The sequence below is a fragment of the Misgurnus anguillicaudatus genome, chromosome 8 (genome assembly GCF_027580225.2).
Source record: "Misgurnus anguillicaudatus chromosome 8, ASM2758022v2, whole genome shotgun sequence".
Classification (NCBI taxonomy): Eukaryota; Metazoa; Chordata; class Actinopteri; order Cypriniformes; family Cobitidae; genus Misgurnus; species Misgurnus anguillicaudatus.
In genome coordinates, this window is record NC_073344.2 from 39,602,549 (window position 1) to 39,624,858 (window position 22,310).

The following is a 22,310-nucleotide window of genomic DNA, read 5'->3' on the forward strand; positions in this document are numbered from 1 at the left end:
CCTTTATTTCTTTACGCCATTCCAGCATCTACAGCTACATTCATGGCGAGAACAAGTTAATCCATACACAGGTTGGGGGAGGGACAATTTGGCATCTTCAATTTGCCTAACTTGCATGTTTTTGGCCTGTGGGAGGAAACTGGAGTACCCGGCGTAAACCCACGCTGACACAAAGTTATTCAACTAAACAACAGCAGACAGAACAGCAGGCTGAATAGATGTCTGGGCGTTAAAGTAATATTATTAGTTATTTAAACAATAAACCATAGCATACAGAACTTACCTGGAAGGTTGAATAGGCTAAATTAAATGAACAAGCCAACTAGCGTGAAGTTCGCATACTCGTCATTCCATATTACTAAATCTAATGAATTACATAAATACAGAAGCAGCATATAGCGGACTCTCGCGGCTGTAGACGGTAATGTTGTCTCTTGCCTCATAAATGTCAAAATTAATTCATACTGACTTACAAGGCGCACCTGACTACAAGATGCAGCACCAGCCAAGTTATGAAAAAAAAAACACAGCTTATAGACCAAAAAATATGGTACATGCCTGTATGCGTATCTCCATGATGTTTGTCTGATCCAGAACAGTCTGTCAGCTGCACAAACAATGTCCTTTCTTTAGACGGACATTAACGCTGTGCAAAGCCTCGCATCTGCAGCATGTTTCCGGCTGAGGGCAGCAGCGATAACTGCAATTACCAGATCTATTATAAACGCTTTAAAGGCGGAGTTCACGATGTTTGAAAAATGCTTTGGAAAAGGAGACGGGCCGACTACCAAAACACACTTATAGCCAGCAGTAAGGAGCGTGTCTACTAACCGACATCCTTGCCGGGTTGCGTATGTGTGGGGCGGGTCTATCAACAGAAGTTCCAGATTCTATTGGGGTAGGGGCGTGTTTGTATAGGTGATTTCAAATATCAACATTGGCTTTCAAACATCATTTGATTAAACATCAAAAAACAACAGGACTTTCTAGCTCAACATGCAATGTTTTAGCCTGTACTTTTACATAATCAGCAAGTAACAAATAGCAAATACATGCGAAGATGCTTCTCACTTTCATTCACATTAAGTGAATGTAGCCTTGGCCAGGAGAGGTTGATGTCGTCAGACAGTACCCATTATTCATTGGGTGTTTCGACCCATATCTCCTGATGGTGGGTCAGCAGTGGTAGCCAAGTCATTGCCTATCTTCCCCTCCTGGCTTCCAGGTCAATTCCTCCCTCCAGCTCCATAACCAGCAAGAGGCTCTTTCTGCAGCCTCCCCATCCTGTGAGCTCCTGCCTTTCTCTCCTTCCCTGTCATTCCAATGGCTGCAAGCATTCTTCATACTGACTGAGCAGGGAATCCTCTACAGCTGACCTCGACCAGGAACAGCCAAGCCTTCCATCCTTTTCCCCTACAACTGTGCAGCAGGTCTTGGTATTTGAGGCTCTTCTTTTCAAATGCCTGTTCACACCCCTCTTCCCATGGGACTGTAAGTTCTATGAGGATGATCCTTTTCCTCTTTTCAGACCACAGTACCACATCCGGCCTCAGGGTTGTCTCGACAAACTGGGGGACCTGCAGCCTTCCTTGCAGGTCGACTTTCATTTCCCATGATTGGGCCTTTTGTAGCAGACTGGATCTTCTTGTCGTTGTGTTTGGTGGCTCCCACCTTACAAACGGGATTGATGTTGTTTTCCGAAGTGGTTGGCATTTCTTTATCCTCTCCTGTTCTAAGGTGTTAGCAAGTGTCATGAGCACCTTGTCATTGCGCAATCTGTACCTACCCTGGTTGAGTGCTTTTTCACACCCGAACAGGATGTGTGCCATGGTGCCCTTCTCCCCGCAAAGTTTGCACAAGGGGTCCTTCTCTCATACCCCACTTGTGCAAGTTTGTTGGGAGTGTGTCATACACTGATCTCAGCAGGAAGGATATGTGGAACGGTTCCATTCTCCATAGGTCCGCCCAGGTAATCTTCCTCTTGGGAAGATCCCATCTGGTCCAGGCTCCTTAGGAAGCTAGGTCCACTGTCCTTGATCTTCGTCCTACCTCTTCCAGGTTCCATACCTCCTCTTGAATCATGGCTTTTCTTTCACTGATTCCTGCCTTCCTCCACTGTGAAATACATTATTGAATTAATTTATTCTGATTTCTTATAGCTCTCCAGTGTGATCCACCCTTTAAATCCTGGAAACAGACATCGCTGTCTCAAGGTGGCTTTTTACTTTAAGTACGCTGTTAGTCTTAATAATAAATTATTGCACAATTGTAATATTTTATTACATTCATAATTATATTTATTATAAATTTAAACATTCCTAATTTTCTGTCTCATGTCTGTTCATATTTATTGGCTAACAGGTTTTGTCATTTGTTTTGTGTGTCATGTCTTTGTTACAGCTATATTCCTGTTCAGTTTTGGTCATCGATAAGGCATCTTCACCAAGTTCAAGAGCAAGCATTCAACTCTTTGTACCCACAAAAGTCATCCCACTACAGTTTATAATCATGAAGAACATTTACTTGCATGTTTTTCAGCTATATTATAACTAACAGACTTCTTTTATGGCTGACCTCAGTGACAAAGATGTGAAGAGGACATTTTGATTGGTCCACACAATTTCTTCTGGGTGATCGTAAAAAGTCTGTAAGAAAACAGTATGGCTATGCAAAGTTTTGGCTTACCAAACAACAAATCTTTACATTCTTCCACCAACAATATGGATATAAAACCACCACCTATTGAATTTATATTTGTTTTCAGACACTAGCATTACGGCTTTGTGCTAAGATACTGAAACAGAGCACCCAAGTTCTGAGTCTCACACTCACAAGAAACACTAACAGATCACCAAAAAAACAAACAAGTTTCTGAATCTCCCAGAGAGATTTTACATCTCATCGATCTGAGTTTCACAACAGAGACTGAAACTGATCGACCTCAAGTTATGAATCTCCAGCCCATGTGGTAGGAGTTAATAGCAGATCACAAGTTCTGAGTTTCTGGCCTGTGCATCCAGAGACTAAGCAGATCCCACCAAGTTCCAAGCTTTTTGTCCAGGCAATCACCGACGTCTGCAACAAGGTGAAGCTCAGGAGAGCAAACCTTCACTTCAAGGGACCTTCATCTGCGTGTTCCAGATTGTTAAGGACCTTCTGCACCGGATCCAGGCTATTTTCCATTCTTTGTACTTTAGTTTCCATTTTTTTCCTTTAATATTTTAGTATCAGTTAGTAGTATTTTTAGTTGTCCTTGGTTATCTTTTGTTAATAAATTCCATTTTATTACCACTGTGTATGTGAAGTGAAAGGTTCTACAAGTTAGCCAGAATCTCACAAAATCCTTCAGATAAATTAGATGACAAACTTTCTTCTATTTAAATATTTTCTTATTTGTTCAATAATCTATTTAGATCATATATTGTTAAGGTTTAATGTTTATTGTTAAAAGGATCCCAATTAGCTGTCACCAAAGTGAGAAGCTAATCTTCCTGGGGTCCACAAAAGTAAATAAATAAATCACATATAATAATAATAATCTAACAGCAGTAAAACAAAAGGCATAAGATGCCCAAAAAGACTCACCATTCGTACCTCTCTCTCTCTCTCTCTCTCTCTCTCTCTCTCTCTCATGTCAAATTATTCTGCGCGAGAGCGCGTTCTTGAAGTTCAAAGGGAAAAGCGCGTAAAACCTTTATCTTGTTCCCTTGCTTCACATTTTTTCCCCTTTATTCTGCCCCAGACGGATAGCTTTGCCTTTGTTTTAAATCAATGGTGGGCATATAATATGCGGATCGTTACCAAATCACTCTTCTGCGTCATGCACGGGGCCGTTTCTAAATTTGAAGGCTGCAACCTCCGGATGTCGCATATGCGCGCTGCATACGTCATCAAGCCTGATTTATTTAAGTTAAATAAGTTTTTTTTTTGCAAGTCATAAGCATAATATAACAATTAACCATTAACTAAGAATAATAGTCAACATTATAATTGTTAATATTCTGAAATACGTTTTTATGACGCATATGCAGCGTACAAATGTGACCTCTGAAGGCTGCAGCCTTCGGATTGAGAAACTGCCTGCATGTTGTCCGAGTACATATCAGTGATTTAAGAAATCATTAAGTATTTTTAAAAACCTGCATAAATTCGGAAGTTTGCAAATTATTTAAATTATAGCGTCTTGTTTTCATTAAACATAATAATAATTTTTCTTTGATATAATGGTTTTAAATAATTCTGAGATCAAGGGGGCCCTCTAGTGGTGCGGGGCCCTATGCAAATTGCGTAATTTGCGTATAGGAAAGACCGGCACTGACGTAAAGAGAATGATCTCTCCCACATCTTAAAGCTACAGTATCCTAATTCATCCCTCAATAAAATTACTCTCTGCTCATCAGTGAAGAACTGTTGTACTTCATACAAATGCGTGTATATTTAATTCATACAGTAAAGACTGTGAAGTGGTTTATTTTAATTACTTTTAACAGACATAAACCTTTTTAAAGGCATATTACATTTCTCTTTGCAAGAAGAAATATTTGTTGTGCTTATTTATTTGATTCTCTATTATAACAATAATATACCTAATTTATAGTTAGTTTCATTTCTACAAATGGTGCAAACTCTGCTCGATTATAGATAAAAGATTCCCATTCCAATGCCATTCTGTGATCGGCACTGATCGGCGATCGGCAGATCATGATCTTGGTGATCGGTAATCGGCCCCAAAAATGCAGTAAAGACTGTGAAGTGGTTTATTTTAATTACTTTTAACAGACATAAACCTTTCAAAGGCATATTACATTTCTCTTTGCAAGAAGAAATATTTGTTGTGCTTATTTATTTGATTCTCTATTAAAACAATAATATACCTAATTTATAGTTAGTTTCATTTCTACAAATGGTGCAAACTCTGCTAGATTATAGATAAAGGATTCCCATTTCACTGCCATTCTGTGATCGGCAGATCATGATCTTGGTGATCGGTAATCTGCCCCAAAAATGTTGATCGGAGCATCTCTAGTTTGAATGTGTTAAGTTGATGTGTTTACACTCTTGCTTAGAAATATACTGTATAACAGGTTGACTTTCCGTATCTCTCTAATTTATTAGATACACTCTAACAAAAAACTGGGTTATTTTTAAAAAAGTGTTTGGTCAAAAAGGGACAAACCCATACGTTAAGTTAACCCAGACAATGTTTAAATTTGACCTAATAATGGGTTTAAAAAACCCAGCATAGGTTAAATTACAACCCAACAAGTTCGTCCTTTTCAACCCAGTGCTGGTTTGGAAATAACCCAGCATTTTAAGTGTGTATATACAAGTTTTAAAGTTTTTGAAAGAAGAGTGTACTGTATACTTGTCAAACCTTTTTGTATTTATTTTGCCATAAGCTTAAAAAATAAACAACATGTATAGCATTAAAAGTAAGTAAAAATTCAGTAAACTACAGTGGGGTTCAAAAGTTTGGGAACCCTTGGTAAATATAAAAGGTATAAAATCTATAATGTTTCTTCTTTTAAGCTTTAATAAAAAAAAAACAAGTCCTATTTAATTTGCCATGCTGGAACTTTAAATAGAACTTGGTTATGCGGCCATATGAAATGAAGAAGAGTATTTTTGGCAGCAGAGACACAAGATGGTTTTGGTGCACACATGGATTAAAAAGTGTTCGATGTCTACAGTTAAATATACTGCTGGATCTTTATTGTTTTTAACCTACTTTTAGTCCGGGACATCTTATTCAGACACATGGCTTCATGAATTATATAAAATACCAACAGATAAAAAAAAGTCAAAACCTGACTTGCACTGCTAGAAATCTTTTTAATGGGTAATGGTTAAATCTTTCATTGAGACATTGGTTCAAAACAAATATCAAAGTAAATAAAAAATGGGTCCCTAACACAAAATCAAGGTCCTGCCATAGCCATCCCAGTTTCCTGACCTGAACCAGACAGAAAATGACTGAAGAGTAGAAAGCAGCAAAATATGAAGGGTCTGGAGAAACTCAGTATGGAGAAATAATCTAAGATCACCTGCCATGAATTCTTCAACCTCATCAGACATTATAAAAGAAGACTTTGAGTTGGTATCCTTGCAAATGGAGGTAGCAAAGAGAAAATAAAGGGGTGCCCATATTTATGCCCAGTGAGTTTTGGAGTAAATTATTTATTACGTAATGTAATTTCCCCTTCACTTTCAAATGTTTTACTTCAATGAAACATTATATTTTTGTGATTTTTTAAAATTAAAGCTTAAAAGAAGAAACATTTTTGAATATTTTTCATAGCTTTCTTTGCTCATATTAACCAAGGGTGCCCAAACTTTTGAACCCCACTGTATTTGTGACTGAAAAAATGCTTAATTAAAATAATGTTTAGGTTTTCTGTATTGAAGTTAATTTATATATATATATATATATATATATATATATATATATATATATATATATATATATATATATATATATATATATATATATATATATATATATATTAAACTGGTTTCTGTAATGAGACAATAGTACATTTGTGGTTACTGTGGTTTAAATACATATACTATAGTAAATTTTGGTAAATTTAGTAAGGGATGAGCGTGGCCAACTTATCAATACTTCGTGTTTGTTTACAGACAACATAACTCCATTGACTGTGGAGCGTGAGCAATGCATATGGATCGTTTTTTCACTGAAAAAATGCTTTATAATTAAAATAATGTTTATGTTTTCTGTACTTAAAGTACTGTGAACTAAAAAGACTAGTTGAACTTACTTAATCAGAAATGGTACTTTAACTTAATAAAACTAAAAAGAGTTATCATAACTTAAATTGAAGATAAATAGGAGATCTCTGACTAAAGAACCATTGTGTGAATTAATAACTTAACCTAAAACTGTAAGCAACAGACAGAAGTGATAAGGATTGTGTGAATTAAATAAGAAGCACTGCTCTGACAGCATCAAAAATATGAAACTGAAGGAAAGAAAAACGTACCTGACACTGATAATATGCCCTTCTCCCTCCTTTTGCAGATGTGCCTTCACAACCCATCCAGTATGTTCCCTATACGTCATCACACGGCTGCATAAAGACATAAATTATATTATAATTAGCCTGCCATTTTCAAGAAATTAGTAGCAAGTAGCAAGACTTATTTAAGAAATACGTAGCAAGACTTTTTAAACGTTAACTATTAGAGAGAGCTACAGAAATATAATACTACACCAGAACATAGTTGTGTCTGAAATCATAAAGCACACCTATTATGCTTTGCCTGATTTTACCAATCCTTTAGTGTTTGTTTTTGTATGTAAAAAGTATAGATACAAGTTCAAAGTCCACTCTAAAAGAGATTATGTTGGCTTGAAAAAGCCTAGTGTAAATGTTAGAAGAGAAAGAGAGAAAGAAAGAGAGAAAGAAAGAGAGAAAGAAAGAGAGAAAGAAAGAGAGAAAGAGAGAAAGAGAGAAAGAGAGAAAGAGAGAAAGAAAGAAAGAAAGAAAGAAAGAAAGAAAGAAAGAAAGAAAGAAGGAAAGAAAGAAAGAAGGAAAGAAAGAAGGAAAGAAAGAAAGAAAGGAGAAAGAAAGGAGAAAAAAAGATGCATCTGATAAAGTGAGAAATGGATAGAGTAATCACATGATAGAGTTAGCAATAAGGATAGTTTGATAATAGACAGACAGACAGACGCAGTAAAGGGATACAATAGTATTATACTATAGAGCAGTGGTTCTCAAACGTTTTTGGCTGAAGTACCCCTTTTTATGATTTTTTCAAGCCGAGTACCCCTTAACCAGACAAAACATTTAGCTTCAGTGAAATGAGAGTGAGATATTCATCACGAAACTGGTGGTATTTTAAGGCTCTGGTTTGTTTTTTTCTTTTTGGCATCCTCTTTTAAGAAGGCACCTCTTCTAACTTAAATTATTTCGCGCAGACCCTGTTCCTGATTATGGATTCAGGTCTCAATAGTTACTGTTAATGATCTTAGTACTGAACATATATTAATTAACAAAAGGTTTAAACTTACAGCAGTAAGCAGTAACAATATAGCAAAGTATAAACTGCAAGCTACAAGTTGAATATGGCAGTTTTAAAGATTAGTCTGCTGGCCTCTGCTACTGCAGCTGGTAAGCGGTGTCACGGCGCATTCACACGTGGCGTAAGCGTTAACGCTAAACAGAAGGCTTGTCTGAAGCGTGGCCAACAGCCAATCACAGTGGCCGCTACACATACTCCGTTCTTCCATAAACGTAATTGGCTGGCTCTACCTAGGTTATTTGCATAAGGCGATCTGATTGGCTGACGCACACGTTGCCGCTTGAATAGTTGAGAAATGTTTAACTTCTGCTCCGAGCAACGGCACTGACGGATCCACAATTCAGTTTGGCAACGCCATTAAAAGTGAATGGGAAGCGTTAACGCTGACGCCCCGTGTGAATGCGCCGTCAGGTTACAAATGAGTGTGCGTCATGCGGCTTTCACATAGGATGCGGTGCGCGCTGCGCTGCAAAACCCATTCATTACAATGCCGGTTTGTTGTTGCGTCGAGCAAAGCGAGGATGCAGCTGAGAGCAGCATGCGCTCACACCGCGGTCAAAGTTCAAAATAGTTTAACTTTTGGGCTTCGCTCTGTGACGATTACCCGCGCGGCCAATAGAAACGAGGCATCCAAACATATGCACCGCGATGCGCTATTATCAGATTTGCAAACATGCAATTAAACATACATTTGAACAAATATGGCATAAAGATATATTTAAATAGATTGACATTCATATTAAATTGAAAATAAACCTTTGAATTATCGATTTTGTGTGGATTACAGCTGCTTTCCCAAGGTTATTATAGAAGCTTTAATGAGGTACATTTAACCAAATAAAACTCAAACATATTTACAACACTGACAGATGTCACTTACTTGAATTGTATTTAAGCAATATCGCTCGAGTAGGAGTGTGATATAGCTCTCTCACATCACGGCTGTGATTAGGCCGGAGGCAATTGTACTGTTTGTACTGTTGTACTGATTGTACTGTTTGCAGTCGCGTATTTTATAAGAATACCAAAAACCGCGTTGATTTCCTGACTCGTGTGTTTGTGTATGTGCGTTTTCCATCGCGTGAACTGTTTGACGGAAGACAAAGAAAACACTCGCGTCTGGAGATAGTGACACACATACGCAAGTAAATAAGGATTGAACTGTTTGCAATCGCATATTTTATAAGAATACCAAAAACCGCGTCGAGTTTCCTGACTCGTGTGTTTGTGTATGAGCGTTTCCCCTCATGTGAAATGTTTGACGGAAGAACAAAGAAACACTCGCGTCTGGAGATACTGACACACATACGCAAGTAAAGAAGGATTTGGATGTCATGTTTTGGTGCAATCGGATGAAACAACAAGGAATGGAGAGACTGTGTTGTGGATTGCGTATCCATTGACTGCAGGAGGCAGAAGTTATGCATATGGATGTTTCTGCTCGTTCACTTCAATGGCGCCGGGGTGTGGAGATCTCATCTCATTATAGATAATCAGATAACATTAGAGAGACGGTCCCTCTCCTACTTCTCATACAGTTTACATCGAATGACAATATATGTTTTCGATCTCACTTACATCATTTAAAAGCTGACATTCCAAGCATTATGTAGACATTTATTCTGTTTCTGTGACATGTATTCGTGAAGTTACAGTTAATTTTCTGACGCGTTTCTGAAATGACTTCACTGAGGGAGAGAGAACAAAACGCACATCATGTTTATTTTCTTAATTTTGGGAAAAGCACAACATTCTCTTTTTATTGGGAGTTGACAGAAAAAAAACTAGACACTTTAACGTTTTAAATGATGTATAAATCATATCTGTATGTCCAAAATCAGCAGAGTTATCTCAGTCTCTTTGTGGAGTGATTGAAAAATAAAGAGTTTGTGGCGCCCGCGCCGCAGCCGACCCCAGAGTGTTAAAAAAGTGAAATTAAAATCATTTTTAAAACACCACGGGTCCTCTTCATTCAACTTTGGCCTCACACCTATACTCGGAAAGGAGTCATTGATGTCTGGAACCTCACACCCATTTAACCAGCTCTTTAAATGCAATTTTTCCTCTTCTGTTAAAGAGTCCCAAAAATTTGCCATGGCATCAACATTATTGAAAAGTGGGGCTACTAGGATTGCCAGATGCTTCACTGTGATAAGTCCAGTCTTGAACCATAGACAACAGGTTCTTCAAGTAACCAAAATAAAGAGGATTTCGCTGTTAATAATTTATGTTTTTCTAAAATGTCCCAGGCTTTAAAAACACTACAATAAAAAGAGGGAACTCCTCTTACATTTACATCATTACAATTCAACAGAAAAAAAGTGTGCATCAATCCTAAATTATCTATGCTTTTTAAAATAAGCCCAGCTAACATACGCCATGGTGATTCTAAATTCCCATATAACAACTTCTGTACAAACTGAATTCTAAAAGCGGCTTTTCTGCTTGCCAGATGAACCAGACCTTGACCGCCAAACTCCCTTGGTAAAAATAACACACTCTGTGGAATCCAGTGCAAATTATCCCAATAAAAATCAACAATCATTCTTTGAACCTTTATTAAAATACTAGCAGGAGGCTCTAAAACTGTTAACTTATGCCATAGGGCAGACACAACCAAATTATTAATAATTAAAGTTCGACCCCTATAAGACATTTTTTTTTATTTTCCTTCCACCATTTCCAAAACACCAATTTTTCATTTCCGTAAAGTCGTCACCTAAATAAACCCCTAAATACTTAAAGCCTCCTTTACTCCAACTTAGACCTCCTGGTAGTTGAGGTTTTTCATACCCCATTAATTTACTGGTAAATTGCAGTTAACAGGTCATGTGTGAACACTTAAACCACTCATTAAAAAAACCACACCTTGACCAGGGAGATCTTAATAACTTTAGGCCAATCTCAAACCTCCCCTTTCTTTCTAAAATATTAGAAAAAGTAGTGGCAAGCCAGCTACGCACATTCTTAGCAAATAATAGTACGTATGAAAAGTTCCAATCAGGATTCAGGCCCCACCGTAGGACAGAGACAGCACTGCTTAGAGTTACAAATAACCTCCTCTTAATATCTGATCGTCGTGAAATCTCACTCCTTATATTACCTTAGTGCAGCCTTTGACACAATAGATCACACAATCTTACTCAATAGGCTAGAAAACTATGTTGGTATCAGTGGTCAGGCGTTAGCCTGGTTTAGATCATATCTAACCAATCGCTATCACTTTGCAGGGACGTGCACAGACATTTTGAGGGGCAGGGGATCAAGTGAAATAAAGGGCACTTCTCATAATTATGTATATTTTTTTATCTTTTTTTACACAAAAAGTATATATATTAACACAATTCTGACTTCCTTTTTAAAAAAAATATTAAAAAAGTAAATTAATTTTATCTTCCTTAAACTCACGCAATTGTTTAATTTTCAAAAGATGTCTACAAAATAATCAGTTCACACAGACACCATGGTCTCCTTAGTAGTCTAGGTTTATAGAGCAGCAAAGGAAGCCATTACACAATGTGCATATTTTGAAAACATTAAATTACACAAAATGCTAAAAACAAAGTTGTGACTGCTGAGTTAGTGCTACATGCCAATAAATGCTATATCATATGCTAGCGTTTAGCTGATTAGTTGTTAGTTGTTACTCAAAATGTATTTTTGTCTGATAAGGGCTCAAAATATAAGGTCTGTTTACTAATGTGAGTTTCTGGCATGAGCCTCAGAGCAGAGCTCAACATTATTATTCATGACCCTTTCAAATAGGGCAAAAATAGACCATTTCATTCAAATGACAAATTCTAGGCTTGTAAATAGACATGTAAAAACGTTTCTGGATAATTTTTGCACTTAATAAAGCAACATACCTTCTATGTAATTGTCAAAGAACAATTTAACATATTATGACAACACATCCTGAGGCACCTTTAATCTTAGGTTTATTAGGGTTACACATGTCAGAAACAACAAATATAGATTAGGCCTATTTTATTTGTATTTTATATTTTACTTTTTTGTGATGTCAGTGAAAATTCAGACTGGGCAAGCAAAATACTGAACCATCAGATCTCCTCCCAATCCACTCCAGCACTCCAGCACAACACATTAAACCCATCTAACAGACATTACAAAAAACGCAAACAAAAAAGCTTACTACGGTAGTTAGCAATTATGTTTTTGTTTGTGCTTTATTATTTTATGAGCAGTCTGTTTAAACTACATACACTAATATACTGTTACAAGTTTGCAACTCTTCAGGTTAATATGGGATTGCTACACTCTAAAAAATGTTTGACCCAGGGCTGGGTGGCTGTGGGACAGAGCACATTTCTGGGTTGAAGTGCCCCAAATAATGGGTTGTTTTAACCCAGCTGCTGGGTTATTGTTAATCAACCATGTTGAAACGGCCCAGCAGTTGGGTTAAAACAACCCATTATTTGGGTCACTTTAACCCATAAATGTGTTCAACCCAATAATTTTTAGAGTGTATGGAAAACAATGTCCCTGAATCGTTATGTGTAACGTGTCCCATATTTTGTGCATAAAACTGTTAATATAAGAATGCTTTCTTCCTCACACACTTACCGGTAGCTGCCTGCATAATCATGCACACGATCGCGTCTCGTTCAGGCTGAGCTTTGGCGCTTGAAGCGCGAATGATGCAGCACAAGTGTAGACAAGCCAATCATAAAGCGCAGTAAGTTAGAGAGGCGGGACTAAGGAAAGGTAAAGCCAATCATATTAGCGATGTGAATTTTGGAGGCGGGACTCATCTGTTAACCGTTTGTGTGCCACAAATAGCGCTATTTCTCTTTATATAAGAATTTAAATCTCATTTAAATGATTCCTGAATAAATTCATGTTAAATTAAATAAGCAACAAGTAAAAAACACAAGAAACAGACAGACATCAGTTGTTATATGAATAAAGTTCTTTTTTTTTTTAAAAGCACCCCAGAAAAAAAGGGCACTTTCTCTCCAGGAATAAAAAGGGCAGGTGCTCAAGCCCCCTTTGATGTCTATGTGTGCACGTGCCTGTCACTTTGTTTATGTTAAGTTATATCACTCCCTGGTTAAATACGGCGTACCACAGGGATCAGTTTTAGGTCCTATCCTGTTCTCGTTATATATGCTACCTCTAGGAGACATTATCAGGAAACTTAACATACGTTTTAACCGCTATGCGGATGATACCCAGCTTTACATCTCCTAACATCCCAGCGAAACACACCAGTTTTCTAAGCTAACAGACTGCATCAGCGATATTAGTGACTGGATGGCACATAACTTTCTTATGCTAAACTCCAATAAAACAGAGATACTTATTATCAAGCCGAATCGCTACAAACATAAGAATTTAGGTGTGGTGTTCGACAGCAATTTATCCTCCGATAGCCATATCTCCAACATCTGCCGCACAGCATTCTTCCATCTTAGAAATATCTCAAAAATATGCCATATGTTGTCTGCATCAGATGCAGAGAAGCTTATCCACGCTTTTATGACCTCTAGAATAGACTATTGTTACTCGTTACTCGGAGGATGCCATGCAAATCAGGTAAACAAGCTTCAGCTAGTTCAAAACGCTTCTGCAAGGGTACTTACTCGATCTAAGAAGTATGACCACATAAGCCCAATTCTGGCATCTTTACACTGGCTACCAGTTAAATATCGCATACAATTAACACTAATCACCTATAAAGCCTTAAATGGCCTAGCACCCTCATATCTTAGAGAATTACTATCAGAATACAATCCATCACGTGCACTGTGGTCGCAAAATTCTGGGCCCGTATGTATAAAGCCGCTCAGAGTAAAATTTTAGTCTTAAGTGTGTCAAAATTCTAAGAATGACATCATTTTACTCTTATTCCTAGACTTAAGAATAAGTTTGATTTATAAAGCATCCTAGGTGTTAAGACTAGGTCTCAGCTCCTAAATTATTTAAGAGAGCTGGAGAGGTCTCTTAACCTTGTTAAGAGTAACAAGAGGGCAGCAGAGAGGCGGAGGATCATGCACTTTACAACAAAGAATGTGTTACAACAAAGAATTACTTTAATTCAAATGTATTTCTATAGCACTTTTGAAAAAAAGTATTGTTGCAGTGCAGAAAATGTACAATAAATACATGTTAGTAGTATATAGACAGTAGACAGAAATTAATATAACATGAAATATAAAGAGTATAAGGTTTTTATACAATGTATATTATATTACACAATATAATATACTGTATAAGATGTATATTAGTGAAACTTGCACAGTACCAATAATTTTTATGTATATAAATTTGAATAATATACACTGTAAAAAGTTTAAGTTGGATCAAATTATTGATAATGCTTGAAAATGTAATGTTTTTTCAACTTAAATTTCTCAGTTTAAGTGAAATAATTAAAGTTAAAAATGTTTAAATATTAGGTGTTACCAATTGAAGTAAGTTTTTGAGTAGAGCCGCTTTTACATTTTACAGTTTATGATAGGTAAATAAAATACCATAAAATGTCAATAAAATCTAAAATAGCATTATTAACCCAAAAAATGTGAAGTATCAACAAGATTGCAGTGACACCATTACATGTAAAGTGATATTAAGAGAGTATAAAACCCTGACCCAAACCATAATGTTAGCAATGTAAGCAGTGAGCAAGCCAAAGGTGAAAGTGACAAAGATGGCAAAAATTACAATGGTGTTTACAGTATGTGGATAATTCCAACTTAACTTGATCATCTTGTTCAGGCTTGATCATCAAAGTATTTTTTTATCTAAGATCTAAGTGTTTGCAAACTTTAGTCTTTTCTTTATAAACAGTGAGTAAAATAAAAAGATATGATTCATCATCTTAATTTTTTAAATAGCATTAGGTTTGTCTACTTCATTAACATGTTGAAACTTGCAAAATCGTGTAAAATAAATGCATTATATACTTATTTGTAACATTGTTAAACATTTCATGAAGCAAATTAAAATTAAAGGGGCCATGGCAAGAAAATCTGACCTTTTCCATGTTTAAGTGCTATGATTGGGTCCCCATTGCTTCTATCAACCTAGAAAATGTGAAAAAGATCAACCCAGTAACTTAGTTTTGGTAAACCATTCTCTACAAGCACATGAAAAAATAGGTCGTTGATATTTGGCTCTCCTTATGATGTCATAAAGAGCTCTTCTTAGAATAATACCACCCCCTTAATCTGCACTATCCAACCACAGCACTGCCATTTAGTGCAGAGAAAAGCACAATTGAGTTTTAATTGCAACTAACCATCCAGTGGTGGTTCTAGACAAATTTCACTAGGGGGGCCAAGGAGGGGCCAGTGTTTTACCAGAGGGGCACATTAAAAAAATGATATGATAGCCTGCGCGAGGGCGTGGGTGCACTGAAGAGCTATTTATTTACATAATTTAAATTACTGTTAGTTTAAATGTACTTACATTAAACAACTATACATCATTAAAAATTGTTTTGACTTAAGATTTAGTTTTTGACCTTTATTTTAATCTGAGAATCCTAGTAACAGTAATTTCTTCATTTTTGTCAGGCGTTATGAAAATGAAAAACGGTACATACCTTTAATTTGAAATATAACCCTCAGCCGCACTCATAGATAAAAATACTCCTCCGTGATCGTCATGAGAGGACTCGATAAAACAACATCCATCGGGGCTTTTGATTCAAAGTATGCATATTTGGAGAAATATTACTTCAATTTTATATGTTTACTTTAAATTTCCGCAGGGGGGGTAATATTTCACCCATTTTTATTCCAAACATGGCGATATGAGCAAGCTGGAGTCTGCAGTCATTCACACTCAGTTTGTTTCATTCATACGTGAAGCCGGAGGGCGCTAAAGTCAGAAAGTCTCAATATGAAACTTTCATCGAACAAGACGTCAGAGCAGCTCAGCTGTCAGTCAGATGTGAACTTGAACAGTGACGTGCAACGATCGATCGCTGTTTTTATAACAACATGCAAATAAAGATGTTTTGATGTTTTAAAACCATGGAGACAATAAACACGATTAAGATTATATATGGTTTGTCTGTATTTTTAACGCTATGTCTGGTATTTTCATAACAGTACTGTATATTATAATGCTATGCTAATCGAGCAAAGCTAACAGCATAAATAGCATACAATTATTTTAATTTTCAGTCTTATTTTATGATCCAAAGCCACATCAGATCACGCATGATTGTTTAAGCACACGACTTTTGATGTTATAATGTGAGTTTTATTATAAATGCTTTTATTTGTAGTGTTTTGATGGCATGCTAAGCTAACGTACTACCTGTTCTGTAAACATCTGCTGTCTGGAGATATGAGATATATGTTTCTAGGAATAATGTCGACTGGTAAAGCTTCTTTAAGGTAAGTTTATTTTTGTAAGAAAGGAATTTAATAAAAAGAAAGTGAATTGAGACGAAAGGAGGAAATAAAACACTAAATAGAATGTATGAGTAATTATTAATAATAATAATAATAAAATAACATTTAGACAGCCATATCCCGAATTAAAAGTTGTTAATGACTCATCCGGATGCTTATTTAATGAGTCTGTTTAAAACACGGAGCAATAGGACAATAAACTGAAAGGATGTTGTGAGATATAAATAAACAAAAATTAGCTTAGCATTTTTGCTGTTTTCTCTAAATAAATTTACATGACATGGGTCTAAAAAACATTTCATAAAATACAGAGTTTTAGAGGTATCATCTTCAGATTTAAAACAGAACATGGTCAGACCTGTGGCTTTATCTGCAGAGCATTTCTAGATTGCTCCAAGGCCAGTTTCATTTAGATTTTCATAACAATATTTCATACATGTTTGGTGGAGTTAATAAAAAAAGTATATTTTAAGCTCTCTATAACAACTTTTTTCATTATGACAGTAACTCATTTTCACCTCTTAATAAACTTCCAAGTGTCTGCTTTCAAATGAGACCAAAACCTTTGCTTTTAGTGTAAAGACTTCCTAAACTGTATCTATTTAAGTTTGGCTATGACAGTTTTTGTGTGTGTGTGTGTGTGTGTGTGGGGGGGGGGGTGTTCAGAAAATGGAAAAAGGTTAACAGGTTAAAGATTATGGAGTGGTTACAGGAATTAGTTTAAGACAGGACTAGGCCTTAGTTTAATTAGGAAATATAACTAGTTTTAACAAACATGCCTTTCTAAAAACATTACTTGTGTGCATTTTAAAGCAAAACAAAGGGCACTGATGTATTTTAAGATATGGCATTGCTAGTTGTTTTCAGTTTGGACAGGTTTTACATTTATTTTAGTTAAGGACTAGTCTAATCCCTTTCCGGGAAACCACCCCTTTAAACTTTATTTTACTTTACAACCATATAAACATTTATTTTGTACAAGAGTGAGTGCAGATGCAAAAGATCAGCTAGGCTCTCATCAGCTCCCTTGTTCAGTATTTATATATTTATTTTAAATAGTAAATTTTTGTTTAAATTTAATTATATTCCTCCATTTTATGCACGTATATGTTAGAGCATAATTACAGCGCTTTTTACAATGTACTATTTAAAAAGTTAGCGAGATGTTGGTTTTGCCGGTCGTCGATGAGTAACAGCTGTGAATGATCACAATACGCTTAAGCAGCCACGTCACAGGAGAATAAGTGAACAGTGTCCCAATGTAAAGTGAGCTAGCGTCCTTACCAGTGCCCAAACCTGCATACACATTCACAACATCTGGAGATTGGGGACGGATTGAGAAACTCGCCGAGCAGCACCCGCAGCCAGCTCCAATGGTTGGGTGCGCCGCTCTAATTTGCCCGTGTAGAACGTTGCATCGCATTAGTTCCGCTTTTGGCGCTCGCGTGTGAAATCTAAATAAATGTATACTTTTTTTATTTGGTCAGCACAGGGTGGCCACAGGGGTGGCCAGGGACATGTCTACAGAGGCACGGGCCACCCCTGGCCTCCGTTTAGAACCGCCACTGTAACCATCATCATTGTGATCAGTGTTTGAATTTCATCAGCTCATTTGCATTTTAAAGGACACATCCAAAATGGCACATCTTTGCACACACCTACAAAGTGGCAATTTTAACATGCTATAATAAATTATTTATATGGTATTTTAAACTAAAACTTCACATGTGCGCTCTGGGGACACCAAAGATTTATTTGACATCTTAAAAAAGTCTTGTGCCATGGCCCCTTTAAAATATTTAAATACTAATATAATTTGAATGTCTTCATGATTCATAAATGTATGGTGTCATATGCTGCTGTGACTGTATAACATTGTCAGCATTCTATTGGCTGATTCAGAGGTTAAGGGCGGCCATTTTAGGTTGAAATCATTGTAGTCCTCAGTTTGCGGCACTTAATGGAACAGTATGTAGGATTGTGGCTAAAACTGGTACTGCAATCACACAACTGGTGGCCAATACACAAAATGACAACATAAACATCAGTTGAGGGCTGCAACTCCACTTTTTAAATGACAATATCCTGGCCAGACCACTGTTGTCAGTGATATAAGTATTTGAAATGAAAATGATTTCTTAATGTCTAGTGACATATCAGGGCCATTTTATAATTAATTGATATAAATTTCTTACATACTGTTCCTTTAAGTCAGCACTTAAGAATGAGTCTTACACTTTACTGAAAGTTGCTTTCAGCTTCTTTATAAACATCTCCTACTCTCAGACTGGTCCTACTCCTTACTAAGAATTTTTTGACACTTAAGTCATAGCTTAAGACTATTCTTAAGAGCATTTTTGAGATGTTTTAGACATACGGGCCCTGGTCTCCTAATTATCCCTAGAATATAAAAAGTGTCTAAAGGTGGCAGACATTTTCCTACTTAGCCCCTAACCTCTGGAATGATTTACCAACCGATGTCAGAGAATCAGACACAGTAGATAACTTTAAATCTAAATGTGAAGGTCGGAAACGTTCCTGATTTACTAGCCGTCCTTCAACGTGATGCCCAGCTGATGCCTGACCAACGACCACTGGCAGAACCCGTTTCATATATATATATATATATATATATATATATATCTCCCAATATATATATATCTCCCAAGGGTTTTTTCCTCCTAGGACTTTTTTTCTCCCGGATTTCTTCTCTCCTAGGGTGTTTTTCAACCCGGGGAGTCAGTCTTCATTGGCTTAACTTAGCACCCTCTTCTATACATTACATTAGTAATACGCTCGCTTATGCTATCTGTATTATGTTATGCTATCTGTCGTTTTTTTCTGTGTTTTTCCCTGCTTCTATTAATGTAAAGCTGCTTTGAAACAATTACCAATTGTGAAAAGCGTTATATAAATAAAATTGAATTGAATAGAACAGATCCTTTATAGTAAATCAGTGCTGCCATTGAGAAGATGTAAGATTACCAGTAATTTACCGGTAAGCGTTATGTGTGAACGAAAAATATAGGATTACCAGCATTTAGAACGGATGACGTCAGACCGCGCTGACAGCTTCAGGCCAATCATAAGGTTTTTATACAAATTATGTGTTTACCCCTGCACTGTTTATGGACGTTTCCACACCCACGCTGCTTAAAAGTTAACATTCACATTTCTTCACCAAAGTTGTTTAAAACAGCTTACCATCTATTTGCCAAATTGCAGACGTCCTTAGCATAATGTGCAAACGCAGGTTCAGTTTGATGTCGCCTAACGCAATGTTGTTTGGTCCCATGCAACTTTGCGACCATCAGCAGTTGCCACAGATATGAAAACAACAAAATTTGGACCCAGGATATTAAGTCATAACCCGCCATTGTTTACAAATACAACACTGAGCTTGCCGGCCACGCGCCGCAGGTAACTTTCGTTTTTTCACTGAGTTTACCGGTATTTTGATACTGATGTGTGAATGATGTCTTACTGGTAAAAAGACAGAACGTCACTGCATGTGTGAACAGCACATTTTTGTATTTACTGGTAAATTCATGGAAAGAGGCCAATGACAACAACATCATCAGCATAGGCCAGAACACAAACAGGTATATGATTATCAGTTATTTTAAAACCTATTAGATCTTTCCTTATTTTATTTAAAAAAGGTTCAATAGCAAGGGAGTATAACATACCTGACAAGGAGCAATCTTGTCTAATTCCTCGGTTTACATTAAAAGGTGCCCTTAAATCTCCATAAAGAACTTGAATCATTTTTTTTAATTTTTAGAAAAGTTAAGAGAGAGAGAGCGTGAGAGAATTTGAATTTGACCATCAACTAGTGAGCACAACGTCTGTTTGTAACACATGTTTATAATAATTTAAATCAAACAGAATTCTTGACTGCACCATGTTTGAAAATACTACAGCTACCTGAATCGAATTATGTTTAATTTTCCTTTTCCTGCTTACATAAACAGCCATTTAGCCTGGCCCAAAACAAAGTTCAGCAACTGACATACAAATCTTCATCTTGAAACACCTTGAAAAAGAAAGTTTCATTGCACTTATGAAAAATGTTTTCTAACAAGAGAAACAGAGGTTGCGATCTAACACAATCTAGGAAAGCATGAAATACAGTCTCCCTCTCATTACTGTAGGAACAGCAGATAACAAGCATTCCTGACCCCTCCCCAACTGCTACATTTGGACTGGATTTTGGTGGGTTAACACAAACAGGTGTCCAGTTCGATCAGATAAGAGGCTGCTCTGACAACTTTTATGGCCGACCTCAGGATCAAAGCAGAGAAGAGGAGGATGTTTTAACTGGTCCACAGCATTTCTCCTTATCCATTAAAACCCCCTTCAACCTCACCCGAAAGATCCTAAATTCCTTAAGGACTGTTTCTATGCATGGCTATACCCTCCACCAACAAAATGGACTTAAAATATCACCTATTGACTTCATACTTGTTTAGAGACACAAGCATTCTGAATTGAACATCTGTGTTATGAAACTGTTACTAACAGTTATTATAACTTATGAATGGATGAATGGAAAGACATGGTAACATTTTGCTGTCATGTTTACACTTTTTACATTCAGGATAATGCAAATGGTTTTTGGAAGTGGTTTGGTAAGTGGAAAATGCATAGATAGAATTCTAAAGACAAAAGTCTGTAAAGTCTAAAATTTATTCTATGCATATGAGTTCCTCACAGTGAAGAAGGGTGGGCCACATTTTGTGGGCTCCTTCGGACATCAAGAGCCAATAATGGTTCTGCATCAGGAACGCGCGAATATGCAAACTCCTCCTTATCTAAAGTTATAAAAGTACCTTTTTCCAGACATTCCTTGTTTTGAATTTCCTTAGAGATTATAACAGGACAAACCAAAAACCCCCATCATTCCGAGTCTTTGGCCATGTGCTAAGAGACTGAAGCACTGAACTTCTGAGTCTCCTGCTGACAGAGAGCATAACAGATCATCGGAAAACCAACCAAGTTTCTGAATGTCTCCTTGAAATTTTACAGCTCCTCGTTCTGAGTTTGACAACAGAGACTGAATCAGATCGACCACAAGTTCTGAGATTCTAGCCTGTGTGTCCAGAGACTAAGCAGATCACATCACATTCCGAGCTTCTTGTCCAGAAAGCCAATCACATACGTCTGCAACAAGGTGAAGCTCAGAAGAGCAAACCTTCACTTTAAGGGACCTTCATCTGCATGTTCCAGATTTGTTGAGGACCTTCTGCACAGACGAGAGCCGCATCTGCGTGTTACAGCTCGTGAAGATCCTCTTGGTGCTCCGAGATAAGCATTTTCACAGCACTTTGTGTTCAAGGCTGTTGAACTGAACCTGACTCTTAAGACTTCAATTACATAGATCCAAAAAACTTAGTTACACTTTTTTATAATACTATAATACTGCCTTCCAAATATTGCATAGCTCATCAACAAGTTGGACTAGGCACTTGCAAGAAGACATATGAGGTTTGACATGATTTCTATCCAAGTCTGACATTGTACATGTAAAATCACCACCCAATATTAAGTACTCAACTTCACAACATTTTTGTAACACAGAACACAATTAATTCAATAATTACATTATTTCTACTACTGAAGTGGGAGTGTATATACAAATAGAAACAAGAGAATTCTGTCCAAAAGTGGCTCTTAATTTGAACGCGTACCCTGGATTATCCAATCGATCAAATATGTATTTGGAGTAAATCTCTTAGCAAAAAGCTTATTATTAAACTAAATCAAGAGGAGATAGAGGAAGTCAAAGACTGTAAATTCTTAGGTTTAATTTTAGACCCTGAACTTAAATTTGATAAACATGTTAAAAAACTATGTAAAACTGTAAAGACTAATCTGAAC

The 22,310-nt window shown here is 36.6% G+C and overlaps 1 protein-coding gene across 5 annotated transcripts in view; it reads right to left on the minus strand.

Moving 5' to 3' along the window:
• Window positions 1–22,310, minus strand: part of rptor (regulatory associated protein of MTOR, complex 1) — a 245,859-nt gene that overhangs the window by 13,548 nt on the left and 210,001 nt on the right. For all 5 annotated transcript variants that reach the window (XM_055213775.2, XM_055213774.2, XM_055213771.2 and 2 more), the window contains one exon: window positions 7,002–7,088. In XM_055213775.2, coding sequence (XP_055069750.1) covers window positions 7,002–7,088 — 87 coding nt within the window. The remainder of the gene's footprint in view (window positions 1–7,001; window positions 7,089–22,310) is intronic.